The 17,682-nt window shown below is 32.9% G+C and overlaps 1 protein-coding gene across 1 annotated transcript in view; it reads right to left on the bottom strand.

Annotated features, from left to right (window-relative positions):
- LOC127737263 (CD109 antigen-like) overlaps positions 1 to 17,682 on the bottom strand; it is an 88,973-nt gene that overhangs the window by 58,897 nt on the left and 12,394 nt on the right. The window contains exons 7-17 of the mRNA XM_052247819.1: positions 14,217 to 14,256; positions 13,562 to 13,646; positions 11,836 to 11,932; positions 10,464 to 10,676; positions 8,190 to 8,453; positions 7,408 to 7,509; positions 6,178 to 6,240; positions 5,272 to 5,466; positions 2,520 to 2,669; positions 684 to 794; positions 103 to 163 (exon numbers count right to left, since the gene is read on the bottom strand). Of these exons, the coding sequence (XP_052103779.1) occupies positions 103 to 163; positions 684 to 794; positions 2,520 to 2,669; positions 5,272 to 5,466; positions 6,178 to 6,240; positions 7,408 to 7,509; positions 8,190 to 8,453; positions 10,464 to 10,676; positions 11,836 to 11,932; positions 13,562 to 13,646; positions 14,217 to 14,256 (1,381 nt within the window). The remainder of the gene's footprint in view (positions 1 to 102; positions 164 to 683; positions 795 to 2,519; positions 2,670 to 5,271; positions 5,467 to 6,177; positions 6,241 to 7,407; positions 7,510 to 8,189; positions 8,454 to 10,463; positions 10,677 to 11,835; positions 11,933 to 13,561; positions 13,647 to 14,216; positions 14,257 to 17,682) is intronic.

The raw sequence follows: 17,682 nt of genomic DNA, 5'->3' as shown, positions 1-17,682 counted from the left end.
AGGCACCCACCTCTAAGTAATAAAAATCATTACACCTTATAGTTTATTCTTTGGGATGTCATATTGAAATGTTTCCCTAGATTTTAAGTGTTAAATACTTACGTCTTTGTGGAGGAATGTATTGATAAAGCAAAGCATCAGTCAAAACATAAACACCAACTCCCTGTCAACAAAATAAACGAATTTTTAGTAAAAAAAAATAGAAAACAATTCGACAGTTTGAAATTATTCTTGAAAAAAACTTGTCCATTTTGATAATGCATGATTGATGTATAAATTTTGTTAACTGTTGATAACGGGATGCCTTTTAATTGATTTAATTGAATATTTTTTCAAAGTAGTATATTACTTGTATTTTCGAAGTCATATTTCCTAAGTGTTTAAGCCTTATAAATGTAATATGTTTTTTTTTTCTTTTTTATCAAAAATGATTTATAAACATGAAGCAATAACAAAACTTTAACATTTATCCCATATCTTATTTATTTTCACTATGCAATTTTTCGAAATGGCCTTGACAGTTTGTTTTCGACTAATGAGTTTGAATATCCCTTTGGTATTTTCCGCCTCGCTTTTCATCTTAATTAAATATCCCCACTTTTTATTTTATCTTTTAAATACTTGACATTGTTCAGAAATATAGCTTTAATCGAGTTTTAAATAATCTGTGCTTTTGTACTTACATCAAAAATCGAGTATGCATCCCTGCCGTAAACAGGTCTTGGCAACCAAAAATCCCAATTACTTGTTGAAAAAAATCCCGAATTATCATATCTTTGAAGTTCATTCAATACCTTTAAATATTGAAGACAGTTTACTGTTTAAATACAATATAATGAGTCAATCATTTATAGTTTCAATCGCATTGTTGTTGGAAGGGTGAGAGCTTTAGATCATATAAACAGAGTAAACATAAGAAAGACCATTATTTTTTCATTTAAAACTTGACATTGCTCAGGTCCAAGTTAAATTTTTCAGTTATAAAATTTGAAATTTTCTGTCTAAATTTGACATTTTTCACTTCCATGTTGACATACTTCAGTTCCAACTTGGAAGTAGAAGGTATAAACTTGGAAATTGGAAATGTCAGTTTTGAAGGAAGAAATGTCAATATAAAACACAGAAATTTAAACTTTCAACTGATAAAGTCAACTTGGAATTTTGCTTAAACTCTGTCATTTCGGGATATTTTATAGCTTGATATGCGGTATGGATTTTGCTCATGGTTGCCAAATTAAACCTCGACACGGCAACGTTGTTCCAAACTAAGCCAACTTCCACATCAAGAAATATACAAGTTGAAGTATCACTGGATATGAATATATTCAAATCCGGTCCGAAAGTAAGAAAAAGAAGTGAACAAAAATGGAAACAACATGGAAAGCAAACTTAATATGTCAACAAGACGTGTTAACAAGTATATATTACTATAACACAACTTGACTTTAAATGTACCATATGCCTTGCATATGTTTGGGTCGTACGGTGACCTATAGTTGCTAGCTTCTACGTCATTTGGTTTATAGTGGGGAGTTGTCTCTTGGCAATCATACCACATCTTCTTATGCTTATATTGGAACACAGAAATTTCAACTTGGAAAAGAGAGGCGGAAGATATCAAAGGGACATTCAAACTCACAAGTCGAAATAAACTGACAACGCCATGGTTAAAAAAGAAAAGACCAACAGACAAACAAAAGTACACAAAACACAACAAAGAAAACTTAAGACTGAGCAACACGAACCCTACCAAAAACTGGAAGTGAAAAATGTCAACTTGGAAGTGAGAAATTCAAAAAATGTAATGTCCCAACTTGTCTTTAATTTTGGTTCATTTATATGTTAATTAGTTTAATGTGGCATCCATTTGCGCCGAACTAGTATACTTTATGGTTTAGGGGTCAGCTGAAGACCGCCTCTGGCTGCGGGATTTTCTCGCAGTGTTGAAGACCCATTGGTGGCCTTGGGCTGTTTTCTGTTCTTTGCCCGGGTTGTTGTCTCTTTGAAACATTTAGCGTTTCCTTTTTCAATTATATTTCGTACAAACATCAGCCATAAAGGAATTTCATCAATGCATCGTGTTTCCTCAGCTGCATCAAATCATAAATCTATTAAAAGTATTTGCTCTGTTATGATATTTTATACATTATGTTGAGATGTTGAATTTGATTATATCTTTAATGTAGCTTAATCACTGCAGTACAATTGTTCTTTAATTTAAAAAATAGAGTAAAGAAAACAAATGGTTTTTTTTAACTGAGACACTATGTTATGGTCCTGATTTTTTACAGTCGATCAACATTTACAGATAAACAAATCAATGCAAACATGATTACAATTGAAACGATGACAAAACAAGTCCAGTTGGCATTCCTGGTTCTATTCGGTCCTATTGTGTGCCTATCAACGTCAGACTGAGAAGCTTTATCAGAAAAGGTTGTCTAATTTTTAGTCTCTTCATGGTTGTGTCTGTAGAGAATTAAGAATAATAGAGAGAGGAAGAAAGTGAGACAACTTACATTTTGTGTAGTTATATCATTTCCTGATTTCAGTAATAGGACACTTTTATCGACTGCCAGAACATTGACAAATGAGTTTGGATCAGCAGTCAATTCAACTTGAACTTCATCACCTGGCTTAGCTCGTTTTGTGTTGAAGTTAATAGACACCTACATGTAACAAAATCATTACTTTATGCAATTTCACATCACATTATCATTATAGAATATATCACATTTTGAATTATAACCAAAAAAATCCCAGTTATACTATACTATACTCAAATATAAAAAAATGTCCCAACATATCTAATCCCTGCATACTTTTATTGTTCCTGCCCCAAGCCACAAGCCTGCTAATCAGTGGTGATAATGATCTTCCTTATTTAATTACTGAAATTTTTTACTTTTTAATATTTCTTTTGTCATACAGTGTTTTTTTAATAGCTTACTTAACGGTATTTGAGTTGGTTATATCAACAGGCTCCTTTTTCCCCAAACCCCAACCACCTAATCTGTTTGCTCATAAACCTGCCCAAATCTCATTTTAATACATTACATATTGCCACTTATTCAAACCCATGATATATCAATGAATTCCAAATATTGTCATAGATATAAGAAGAATTGGTATGAGTGCCAATGAGACAACTCTCCATCCAAGTCAAAATTTATAAAAGTAAACCATTATAGGTCACAGTACGGTCTTCAACACGGAGCCTTGGCTCACACCGAACAGTAAGCTATAAAGGGCACCAAAAATTACTAGTGTAAAACCATTCAAACGGGAAAACCAACGGTCCAATCTATATAAAAAACGAGAAACGAGAAACACTTATGAACCACATCAACAAACGACAACTACTGAACATCAGATTCCTGACTTAGGACAAATGCAAACAAATGCAGCGGGTTTAAACGTTTGAATGGTACCAAACCTTCACCCTTTTTCTAAAACAATAGTGTAACATCACAACATAGAAAGACACACTATAAAATACCTTTTTCTTTAGTTGAACAATGCATTAGCAAAGATTAAAATATATTGAATTGATATGTTTCAAACTTAAAACAAACGAATGAGAATCGAGATGGAAGACAGTGACTTGTTAAGGAGACGTTAACACTGCGGCAATCTAGCATCAGTTAATATGATTTAATCTTGATTTATATGTAACAATTTCAAAATACATGGACCTGAAAATATGCAACTTGCAAACTACACAACGGTATATAAGAGAAGAATTTTCATCTGCATACGAAACCATTTAGCTGTTTGTCGACCTTTGTCTGAGATCTGACTGTTGAGGCCCAAATTTTGACACTAATGTCTCCTCAACGTCTTTGTGTAAAAATTGGTCATTCAGTAATATAGAGACAACTGTGATTCCCCTTTTAAACGAGTAGGAGTAATAAGTATCTAAGTCAGTTTGATTATGGGAGCTTTTTTCTTTGTTTTCATCTTAATGCTTATTTAACATTAAACGTATAATATAAATTACACGTACAGTTTTATTTTTTAATGTTGTATACCAAAGTGCTTTCAACAAAACAAAAATTTATAACAGACACATTTAGCCGTTGAATGCTTGTAAGGAAACTGAACATTTATTTTTTCATTAGATGTAAACTTTCTAATGCAACAATTTACATTATCCATACGAATACGGATGATTCTTTCCAAAGTGACACTGAATCTGCTTCAAACATTTCCTTTAAGAGGGACGAAAGATACCAGAGGGACAGTCAAACTCATAGATTGAAAATAAACTGACAACGCCATGGCTAAAAAATAAAACCACAAACAGAAAAATAATAGTACACAAGACACAACATAGAAAACTAAAGACTAAGCAACACGAACCCCACCAAAAACCGGGGGTGATCTCAGGTGCTCCGGAAGGGTAAGCAGATCCTGTTCCACATGTGGCACCCGTCGTGTTACTTATGTTATTACAAATCCGGTAAATAGTCTAATTCGGTAGGTGACAATCGTGAAAAGGGAAGGGTATTGTAGTTACGACATAAGGAACATATCCGATATCCTCTGTGAAACGGTTATTCCATAACGGTTAACCAACTCGTGAAAGCGTCCGTAAAATTTACGAAGGGATGATAGCAACTTCACCATTTAGAACTCTTGGTTTAATAGCTTCCTTGTGAGCAGCAACCCTCTATCAAGGAAATCATGTAAAGATGTAGTGTTTAACTCTATTTGTATTAAATTTAGTCCCTCAATTGGTTAGTGTCAGCAACAATACAATCAAAACCAATTACATGTTTTAATCAGTATTACTCTAATTTGACGATTACTCGGATGTAATTAATAATGTTAAGCTTCTATCATAAAGTTTCCTGATTTTTTTTATAGGAATTTGATTAATAGAAATTGAACTGCTGCACACTGTTAGCTTGGTATTGTGTTAAAGTTCATATCTGTGTTTTGATTAAACATCTATTTGAATTTCAGTATCGACAAACTTTGTGTACATTAATATTGAAACTGAAACGACACGGAGATATATTATTTTGACATTTTGTATCGCAACAACTTCCATCTGTGAGAATTAAAAAGACTTGCCAGAAATCAATACAACTGAGTTTTGACAGGACAAATTCACCAATCACAATAACAATCGTAGGAATTAATCTATTTTATAAAATATAAGATTCTGCAGTAAATTTGAATTCTGCTGTTTTTACTTCATTATAATTACTTTTGAAAGCATTGTATGCAATAAATGATTATTAATCCACTATAATAAATGCTTACTTTATTATTAAATATGTCCTCAATAGGAAATGTAATGGCATCAGCTAAAACCTCACCGTTTTGTCGTCTAACATAGTAAATCAGTAACTTTGCTTGAGGAATCATTGCATATGTGATACTTAGATTCTGGTCTTGCTGTTTTCTATTTCTCATTCTAAATCGTCCTTGTGTTATAAGTGATCCTTTTGAAAAAACCTATGAGTGATATGGGGATTTTTTAATTTGCATAAAAGATATTGATATAAGTTGTCACGAAGAATAAACGAATATTAACATTTTATGTGATCTCCCTTTTTTTTTGTATCATGATGAATAGCATATCTGGTAAACAATATGTGTGGTAAAAAAAACGCACGCACAAACGAAAGTTGAGTATTGATGTCTGGTAACCTGGAGAATGTTCGCTGGGATTAAACTTTTAACAATAACCCCAAAAGTGTTATTTCTTTTAGGGCGTGCACGAATATGTTTGTCTCTCTATCGGAAAATGATTATATTGTATATTCCATTTTCTTAGAGAATCCCCTGGTATTAAATTGAAATCTCGTAACTTTCATAATTAAATAGCTATAAAGACATGAGGTTGCCTTTTTTATTTAGGTAAAATACCTACCCCTTGTAATCATTTAAAAAGCCAATTATATGTCCTAGTATTGCAGATTTCACGGAGGTGTAGAAACTACTTGTTATAATATGCGTATGCGTATAATTTATCACTCTGAAGTTTATCAGTATTTCGTTTGGTTCAACATAAGGATAAAACCGAGTATACCCTTTATAAAAAACATCTAAAAAATAATTATGATTTGACAGAATTTTAGTAGTTGACGCATGCCCATCTCTCTATTTTATTATTTCTGATAATTATTTTTAAGCGTTCGCAAAGTGACAAGAACAATAACATACTTTGTAATTGCAGAAACGAATCATTTCTGTAACTTTTATAACCAATGCTAATCTTTGACCAGGCTAAACATAAATAGAAAACAAATATTCTTATTACAAATAAATACAATGTGATTGATACTGAGATAACATTTTTTCCATTTTCCTACTTTATTTTAATTTTTTTGATTCGAGCGTCACTGATGAGTCTTTTGTAGACGAAACGCGCGTCTGGCGCAAGTACAAAATTTCAATCCTGGTATCTATGATGAATTTATTTAATTTTGCCGACTTGTTTCTTTATTATTATGAGGCTGACTTCATACTGGAACTTCTTAGGAAGAAAGATAAGAAGTTAGCAATATCCTTTAACTCTACGTTCCGCTATATAGATGATGTTCTCTCACTAAATAATACAAAATTTGGTGACTATGTTGAACGAATCTATCCCATCGAACTAGAGATAAAGGATACTACAGATACAGTTAAGTCTGCCTCATATCTTGACTTACATCTAGAGATTGAAAATGAGGGTCGGTTGACGACAAAAAAAGATGATTTCAGCTTCCCAATTGTGGACCTTCCATTTCTATGTAGCAACATTCCAGCAGCGCCTGCATACGGAGTATATATCTCCCAATTGATACGATATTCCCGGGCTTGTGTTTCCTATCATGATTTCCTTGATAGAGGATTGCTGCTCAAAAGGAAGCTATTAAGCCAAGAGTTCCAAATGGTGAAGTTGAAATCATCCCTTCGTAAATTTTACGGACGCCATCACGAATTGGTTGACCGTTATGGAATAACCGTTTCACAGATGATATCGGATATGTTCCTTATGTCGTAACTACAATACCCTTCCTTTTTCACGAATGTGACTTACCGAATTAGACTATTTGCCGGATTTGTAATAACATAAGCAACACGACGGGTGCCACATGTGGAGCAGGATCTGCTTTCCCTTCCGGAGCACCTGAGATCACCCCCAGTTTTTGGTGGGGTTCGTATTGCTTAGTCTTTAGTTTTCTATGTTGTGTCATCTGTACTATTATTTGTCTGTTTGTCTTTTTATCTTTGGCCATGGCATTGTCAGTTTGTTTTCGATCTATAAGTTTGACTGTCCCTCTGGTATCTTTCGTCCCCCTTTTATTTAATATATAAGATTTCTTGTGCTGAATTGTGTTTTAAGGCTCATTTCAATATTCAGGGCTGACTTGGCTATAGATAATGCTTGCTCTTTTTGAACTATACCTGAGCTTTTCTGTTATTTTTAACTTCCACTTGTATGTAGTTTCTGCTTGGGGATTCTGCTCGGGACAAAAATTTGGATACTCTCGAATTGCGATAAAAAGCCTGTAGGTAAAAATGAAAATAGTATTACATGTATAGTAGTACATGAACACCTAATATTTCAACTTAGATTATGAAAAAAAAATATTCTTTATACTTGAGGTCGATGATTGTATATGACCAAATTCTTTTTTTTTTTTTTTTGTACTTTACTGGTAAATGGACTGAATTTGTTTTAACAGTCAACAAGTAGATACAAGTCTAGGGTTAATGTTTTCAAATCAATTACTTTGTCAAACTTTCATACCATTTTATGAAATTTTGGCAGGAGTTTGTTTATGATAATGAGATACTGTCTGGAAGTAAAATTTTAAAAATATGTTTTGTTTTTTCTTTCCGTATTTTATTGATAAATAGACATAGTTTTTTTTTCACAGTTACAAAATTTTCAAAATATATTTATTTTAGATACAGTATTTTACTTCTTGGACCGAAGCTAATCTTCAAAATCAATAGATAGCATCCAAAATAAAATGTTTGATTTTTTATTAAATTCTGTATTTTACTGATAAATGAATTCACTTTTTACAGTCAACATTACAATTTTATACTGACAGCAGTAATAGCAGGTTAGACATAAAGTTCTGCGTAACCCCTTACGAATTTTCTATAACTAGACTAAGTATGTTGGTGATTATTTGATCAAAAAATATCATCGTTCATTTTTATATTTTTTTAGATACCTCTATGCTACCAGACTGTGCTGCTTTAGGGAATCTAGCTGAAAGATTAATTATTCCTGATTTAGGGATCTGTTCCAAACGTGTCCACAAAACCTTTGTGTCTCTGTTGACTGGTTGTGGAAATGGCCGAAAAGGCATAATCTGATCACCATCAGGTGGCCCAATTTGTGGTTTCTTTTCACCAGGCACTGTATACGTTACCGTAATGTTTACAAAGCCCAATGGTGGGTTTAAAGGACTATCATCTCGCTGTGTAGCTCTCAACTAAAATGTACCATTGATAGACAAAAATGTATATATGACTGCTTAAACATTTAAAGGTAAAATGGTTATACTTTTCAATGAAAACACCCTGTATTGGAATTGACTACCCCTCAAATAACAATGACAAGTAAGGATATGCAGAATGATTGTCAATTTGACAACTCTCCACCAGTGACCAAATTGTGTGGATGTAAATATCTACAGGCCAGTTACAAGTCAATTTATATCATTAAATATTAACGTATTGAGTGAATAATGTTTTTAAAATTTATTCCTTGTATCATCAAGCCTTTATGGCAATCCTTTAAGAACACTATCAACTTTGAAATGAGAAGACTACTGTGCAAATCTATATTGGTAACAAAAAAGCTGAAACAAATTTGCATAACTCATTTTTTTTCGTGCCGTCAATATTCTAATGGTTATACCTTACATTCCTTGATTATAATTATAACATATCAGCTCCATCTCTGTCAATCAAAGTCTTGAAAAAAAGTGATACTGACGATACCAAAGGGATAGTCAAACTCAAAAGTCGAAAACAAATGGACATAATAAAAAAATAAAAACCAAAAGACAAACAACAGTCTACAAAACACAACACAGAAAACTCAACAAGAACCTGACCAAAAACAAGGGGTTATCTTAGTTGTTTCAGAAGAGATAGTAGATCCTGCTGAACATGTGTCATCTATCGTTTTGCTCATGTAAGTACAAACCGTTAGTTAACTTTTGAGGTATGTATTATTCCTTACATATTTTCTTTTGTTTTTATCGTTTCGTTCATATTATTTGCGTTATAAAACGTTTGGTTTTTAACAAGTTACTTCATAGGCATGAACGCACATGCAGTTATACGTCAATGCGGCTGCAAATCGGAAAACAAAATAGTCGATATATTTAGGTCAACGATTGTCGAGTGCCTATATTATCAATAGGTCAAACTTCTTTTTAATACTCAAACTGTTCTCGAATGCAGTTGTTATTGTATGTGCTTATTAGTTCTTCCATCACTGATGAGCATGATTTATTACTTTTTAAAGTGTTTTCCACTTAATACGTTTGCTTGATTAGATATTAAAATATTCCAATTCCCTAAGACAACGGTATTTTCTAAAGTCTTTTGCTTTCCGACCTTTCTTTAACCGATTCTTATCAAATGTTATGTACTATAATTCTATATGTCGCCTGGTCATTATTGTATGTTAGATGAACATTATGTGAACCGTTAATAGCGACATGTGGTGAAGCATGTTAATACTGTTACTAAATTTATCTAAATTTTGACGACAGTAGTTTAAATCTCGCAAGTGGATTAGGAAGAGACAAATCAAGGTCGAAAACAAAACATCGGGAATCGCTACAACTCTACATGGAGCACGACAGGGTGCTTCGACTCTACACAGAGCGCGATAGGGTGCTACGACTCTAAACGGAGCGCGACAGGGTGCTACGACTCTACACGGAGCGCGACAGGGTGCTACGACTCTACATGGAGCGAGACAGGGTGCTACGACTCTCCACGGAGCGCGACAGGGTGCTACGACTCTACACGGAGCGCGACAGGGTGCTTCGACTCTACATGGAGCGCGACAGGGTGCTACGACTCTACATGGAGCGCGACAGGGTGCTTCGACATGGTAAGCGTTACCTGCTATGTATGCATCACACGCAATACAAAACCTGACCGAGATAAAATGTCACAAATACGAAAAGGAGACCTTCGATAAAGTAACATACCAGTCAACTTACTGGTATCTAATAATCTTAGACCGTGAAAACATGCCACTAGTGAGTTGAGACACCGACACATTGTATCAGTCAAAAGTAAAATCACAAAAATACTAAACTCCGAGGAAAATTCAAAAAGGAAAGTCCCTAATCAAATGGCAAAATCAAAAGTTCAAACACATCAAACGAAGGGATAACAACTGTCATATTCCTGACTTGGTACAGGCATTTTCTCATGTACAATCAATTGTTGATGGTGACGGTTAATCATGTACTCACTATTATTGTATAGTCCAATCCAGGTTTGAATACGCTTGGCATACTTGAGGAAAACGTAAGTGTTTCTGGTGTGTCATAAATTATAACATTTCCCGTATCATTCGCTGAGATGCCTGTAATTGCTTCTGTTACTTTAGCTATAACCTCTATGTAAGTTCCTAGTTTTGGTACAATTTCACTCATCAAAACTCGAATTGTAGCTTTTCCATTTATCTATATTATATAATACATAATTAAAGTCAACATGAAAATATCTACGATGTATCATCTTCTAAAAAATAAAATGTTGTCCATTAGCATCAATATAGCATGGGTATCTTAATGACTGAAAGGCATGATCTAGTAAAAGTAATTCTAAAATCGCTGTTTATGCAAAGCAATATAAAAATTGTGCAAATCAGCTATGCTTGTTATTCAATCAAATTATAATGTTTAAGTATCGTATTAAATTTTTGGTACTATACTTTAAAAATTACAACAACAAAAATACCGAACTCCAAGGAAAATTCAAAACGGAAAGTCCCTTATCAAATGGCAAAATCAAACAGCTCAAACACATCAAACGAATGGAAAACAACTGTCATATTCCTGACTTGGCACAGGCATTTTCTTAGGAAGAAAATGGTAGATTAAACCTGGTTTTATAGGTAGCTAAACCTCTCACTTGTATGACATTCGGTAAATGCAACAGGTGCTTTACGATATTTTGATCGGGACTATATTTCTTTTTATTGGTGCAATATTACTGTAGTAGAAAACAGACGTTTTGGTATAAGTAATAACATCAAAATTAAGTTTTGTTAAGGGAACCTTTCAAACTAATGGTGATTTTAAAACTTAACCATTAAAACATACTAGTTATTTTTTATTGATTGCAGGGCTTGTTACTCGTGCTGTGGGGATGCTGTAGAATATGTTCCCGTGCTTGTAGTGTATACCATTATATTTTACAGTTATGGGTTTTTTGCTTATGAGAGAGCTGTCAACTAATAGTTTTTATTATTACATACAAACTTTTTCACATAAGTTATATGCCATCTTTATACCAAGAATCATAACACCTCTCAAGTGATTTAATTGCATTTACTATTCAGTAGGCAATGGTATTAGTTCCTTTGATAAACCTTTTGACAAAATGTTTGCCATACACTTTTGTATCATTTGTATAGACTATAGTTGCAACTTCCAAAACAGCTTTCATATTTGAACTTTACTGCATATGAATACGAAAATTGTCCACAAAATGCATTTTAGGAACATAATGATGACCCAACATAAATTGTCCTTACATTGTGTAGGAACATATGTATAACAATAAAATGTCTGGAAGTAAAAATATTTTAATAATTCTATCATATGTTCTCAGATATACCTTGAATTTCTTTACAATCTGATCTTCAGTATTTCTTGTCCATCGACGTTTAATAGTCAATTCTGCTTCACCTTGTACTGGCTTTCCAAAAGTGTACCTGAAGATCATTGATACGAGTCAGAGTTACTGCTATATTTCATGTAATTTTATACAGTTTAGGAGAAGTTTTGGCAATTAATTTGATAATTTTTACAAGACCTGGTTTTCTACCAGGTCTTGTAAACATTATCAAATCAATGGTAAAACGGATGTAACAAAAAACTAAAATGTGAAACATACATGTTTGAAATGATTTCTGTTCGTACAGCATATTTGCCTGGAATGTTCTTTAACAGATTGGATCATGACTATATGGATAAGTTTGGAAAGCAAATGGTGCTGACATATGTTGAATTGCATAATTAGAACATCCTTGTTGTTTTTAGAAATTCAAAAGTGTTAATAAACACGCTCTTACTTTATTTTATAATTACCGTCAACGATAAATTAGATCATCTTGAGACCTATTATGTATTTTCAGCATGAAGAGACATAAAATTGCGACATTTCCATTGGCGTTTTTTAAGGTCAATAATAACTTTCCAATGTCACATTTCCCCAAGTGACAGTTGTTTTCCATTGGTTCCGTTGGTTTATCAAGTCTAACGTTTGATTTTGTCAGTTATATGGACGTCCTCGTTTTGAATTTACCTTGAAGTTAGGTTTTTCGTTAAAACTTTTTTTCAAATATTTAACCTGACTATATTATTTTGGTGAAACTGAATCCATTCTGAAGCGGACAAATACCTGGAAAACTTCTGATATTAGTAAAAATCTGGTTTCCTGACATAACAATCACTTTTGGAATAAAGTGTACAAAAATATCGAGCTCCAGGCAAAAAGGGAAAGTCCATAAAAACTGATAAAATCAAGACCTATCAATCAACGGACCAAGTGAAAAACAACCGAGATTTGATGCAATGATGTGTCTTTATCATCTATTACTTGATGATTAATTAGAACATGTCTTTCTATAATAAAAGAAGAATGTGTCTATAGACACGAATGTCCCCATTCAAGCTTTACAATCTACCAATCAAATTCAAACTCTGTCTGCGTGTTGAGGTTCTTAGCATTGTGTATGAGTTTCATAAAATTTGGATGGGGAAAACTTAAGTTAGAGTGCGGAAACGAAACAATTTGAAATTTTTCAAGTTATAAAGGAGCATAGCTCTAGAACGGTAAGTGATTCACTGCACAAATTCGAGCTTTGTGTGCAAGTTTTGGTTCTTATCATTGTGTATGAGTTCATAAAATTTGCATGAGTCTAACTTATGTTAGAGTGCGGAAACGAAATTTGGACGGACAAGGGTAACACTTACTGCCCCCGATGCCTACAGCTGGTGCACAAAAATATGTCAGAAACATGGCAGTTGTTTACCATTCGTTTCATGTGTTTGAGCTTTTTATTTTGCCATTTGATAAGGGACTTTCCGTTTTTAATTTTCCTTGGAGTTCGGTATTTTTGTTATTTTACTTTTAAAAAAACAAAGTGCACTATAAAGATTTCTTCTGAGTTTCGGATATGAAATTTCGAATCAGGTATTTCACTTGAGATATTAAATTTCGAGTATTGAGTGTGAAATCGTCCATATTTTTCTCATCTTTGACAGTTATTACATATTTGGAATGATCTCTATCACAAGAGTACATACTATTTAATACTCAGCTCGTGCTGCATACTTACAGTGCATTGATAGTAACTTTGAAAAATCTGTCTGTTTTCAGTTCAAATGAAGGCAATACAACGTTCACTTCAAATTTAGGTAGAACTACGTATAAAAACATAAGAAATCAGTTGTATTTAAATTTGTAATTTTAAAACAGGAATGCATGTTAAAAAGAAGTTTGAATATAACTGCTGACAATCAGCTTAACGAATCGATATCAATTTGCATATTCATCGTCAAATTGTCATATAAGTTACCTATCAGTTATTAAACTAGTTATCCATCTACCAATGTATAAGGAAAAGATAATTAACTGATGTCTATTGAATGTACGGACACAGCACTGAGTATTAGTTGGATACAATAATTATTGTATTGTCATAATGACATTATTCAGGAAACTTTACGGACATTGAGAGAGAGAGAGAGAGAGAGAGAGAGAGAGAGAGAGAGAGAGAGAGAGAGAGAGAGAGAGGGGGGGGGGGGTAATTAAATACATTTTTAAAACACATCTGATTATTAATACAAGTTAATATCAAATGTAAGATTGATAGTGTTTTTTATAATGTCAATGACGAAATTCCCATATAGGCTTGACCTGGTATACATTTTTGTTTGTTTAAGTTTTATCAGTGGGAAATGAGGTCTTACAAACACTTAACAAATACTCACCAACCCGTTCAACATCAAAACCTTTATAGTTCTTTTCTCTCTAAAGCAAATACACAGTAAGTAACATTACAAAACTGACCAAAATAAGTGAAACCTGCTTCATATATATATTTTGACTTTATATTTGTATAACAAATTTTTAGGTTCTGACACTAGGCGCAATTTTTATATTACTTGATATCGACTTGTAGCTAAATGACATTTACAAAATAAGCTCAGTATTTATACTATTTTTTAAGTTTCCATGAGGCATTTATAAAAGAGGGGCGGAAGATATCAGAGGGACACAAAATACAACATAGAAAACTAAAGACTAAGCAACACGAACCCCACCAAAAACTGGGGGTGATCTCAGGTGCTCCGGAAGGGTAAGCAATAAGTAATGGATCTGTTGCTCTCTTGCATTAGCTCAATATCATCAGCTCAGTATCATCAGCTCAGTAGCCATTACTCTTGTACTGACGTGATCTATAGCATTGTTTTTTCTATAATTGTTCATTTAATTGTGAAATATAAAAAAACTAAGGTTTCAGCTCCCTCAGGCAAAGTGGACCTTCAGGTCCCTTTAAGTCATATAGTTTTTTCAACTTTTTTCGTTTCTAATGCATTCTTTGCTTTCAGATATTTAACTTTGAAATTAAGAAAAGTGCTTTGGATGAATCAAATTTATAACGTGATATTTTTAGAGCACTGGGTTAATACTTCTGCTGCTTGACTATCAGTCACCTATGGTATCATTAGTTTAGTAGTCAGTACTGACATCATCTATAACAAACCTTTCTAAATTTTTCGTTTATAAATTTTAAATTTAACTCCCTCAGGCAAAGCTGAATTTTGTTTTGTTTTTTTATGGGGGAAGGAATTTGGGACGAGGTCATTTGTGGTCATATAGCTCTTCAACTGTTCCGGTTCTTAAACATCCTTGGCTGTTAAATATTCGGCTTTGATCGTTCCTGATGAAGCTAAATCCAGAAAAGCGCGTCAGGCGCATGAAATTTATAACGTGTTGTTTTCATTTTTAACAATGAACTTGTATGGCCGTTAAATATTTCAACCATAATATTAACTTATGGTTCGGATAAACAAATATTTGACATAAAAGTTTTTCTGTACAAACACATTGATGGCCTCCGCTTGATAATTTTTAACTTTTAATCATCTTTCCAACGTTAAATTTGTAATTGATTTATCCTTACAACTGTTTGATTCGAACGGCACTGATGAGTCTTGAGTAGGCGAAAGCAGCGCGTGGTGTATTTCAGTTTTAAGCCTGAAATCTTTTTCAATTGAAGACTTCCTTCCGTGCAGATTTTTTCATGTGTTTCGAATGTTATTTTCTAGTAGTTATAAGTCTGGGTATATAATTACTAATCGACATGAGTTTGGAATGAAAAATACTACTTTGACATAATTTTGATAACTTATTTATTCATTGGACATAAACGATGCAAAGGGTGATTTATATTCATAAGGCGAAAACAAATTGATAATGCCATGGAAAAAAACAAACCAAAAGACAAACATTATACAAAACATAAAATAGAAAAACTAAAAGACTGAGCACCACAAGCCCTACCAAAAACTGGGTATTATCTAAGGTGCTCCTGATCCACATGTGGCACCCGTCGTGTTGTTAGTGTCAGTACAAACTCAGTGATAAGTCTAAATCGGTTAGTCATGTTCGAGGAAAAGAGAGCGGAATTATGGTTACGACAATTGAAACATATCCGTCTTCATCTATGAAACAGATTTTCAATAACGGTCAACCTACTCGTAATGACGTCCGTTTTTGTTGTGTTTTGTAGACTTTTGTTTGAATTTTGATCCTTTAAAGTTTTTAGCCATGGCGTTGTAATTGTATCTTTGAAAGATGGAAAAATAATTTTTCTTTTACATGAGTTTGGTATGACAATTACTTCGGAACACTAGTTTGAAATGACGATTTTTAATGGACCTGAATTCGGTTTTACCATTATTACTGGACACCAGTTGTAAGTGACCATTACTCTTTTTCATCAATTTAGAGTGAAGATTACAAATAGATAAAAACATACGTTAGGAAAGACAATTTAAAATGGGTTTTAGTTTGAAATGACAATTATTTCTACTGGACATATGTTTGCAATGCTAATTTCTACTTGACACAAATTTGGTGTGAAAGTTATTATTGGAAACAAGTTTTGAAATGCATTGACTGCTGGACGGGAGTTTTTTATTACGATCTATACTGAAATTGAATTTTGAATGACGATGTCTACTGAATATGACAAATACTTCTAGACCAGTACTTGGACTCGTGCTTTCTAATAGAAAAGTGTAACTTATCAATCCAAGTTTTAAGTAACGATTTTTACTAGATATAATTTTTGAGTGACGATTTCTAGTTCAGATATTGTTTTGAAGTGAAATTTGATAAGATTGGATTATTTCTTTTGGATTGTATACTATTCTTTGTCTTTAAGTCGTTTTACGCTTTTTTGTTATGGCTTTGTTAGTTTATCATCCACTTATGAGTTGAATATACCCTCACTTTTTATACTTGCCATTTTTTTTTTATTTTTGGAAAATGTGTTTTGAGATTGTGACACAGTGATGACTGCTGTATTTTAACAATGTTACCTATTATGTCTGTTTTGTTCATGCATCGTTGTAAATATAATGGAATTTGATGCGACTGTCATACGAGTGAGAGGTTTAGCGCTATAAAACCAGGTCCAATCCACCATTTTCTACATTTGAAAATGCCTGTACCAAGTCAGGAATATGACAGTTGTTATCCATTCGTTTGATGTGTTTTATCATTTGATTTTGCCATTTGATTAGGGACTTTCCTTTTGAATTTTCCTCGGAATTCAGTATTTTTGTGATTCTACTTTTTAAATACTCACTCTTAAACATATATATATTTGTCTATCTACCATTTGACAGAAACATACATATTTTCTGCAGTTATTTCTTACTTTTTCCCTTTAAGCAATAATTTGATTAGGTCAAAAACTGTTTAGACCCCTGCCAGTGTACCATACATTTTCTAACTTTAGATAATTTGATAATAACTTCCCCTGTCATTCATCCACGTTACTCAAATATCAACCTTTTGAGTTAAAATTCCGAACCAAAAACAATTTTGATAAAATAGAAGTATATTTGTTTTTTCTTGTTTATATTTCTGTTATTCTTAAAGTCATGATAATATAGATTCTCATGAATGATATCTGAATCTAAATTGCCTTAAAATTTACGATAAAAGAGATGATTTTTCATTTCCTATTGTTAATTATCCATTTGTAGATGGTGACGTTCCCTTGTCACCATCTTATGGTGTTCATATAACTCAACTGTGTTCGAATCACTCGTGTATGTAACAATGTATTTGATTTTAACGAAATAAATCTCTGTATTACTGAAGAATTATTACACCAAGGTTTTCGATATCACAAACTAGTCAATACATTTACTAAATGTT

The sequence above is a fragment of the Mytilus californianus genome, unplaced genomic scaffold (assembly GCF_021869535.1).
Source record: "Mytilus californianus isolate M0D057914Y unplaced genomic scaffold, xbMytCali1.0.p SCAF_4, whole genome shotgun sequence".
Taxonomy (NCBI): domain Eukaryota; kingdom Metazoa; phylum Mollusca; class Bivalvia; order Mytilida; family Mytilidae; genus Mytilus; species Mytilus californianus.
Note: the sequence above shows the minus strand (reverse complement) of the source record. Positions and strands in the feature narration are given on the sequence as shown.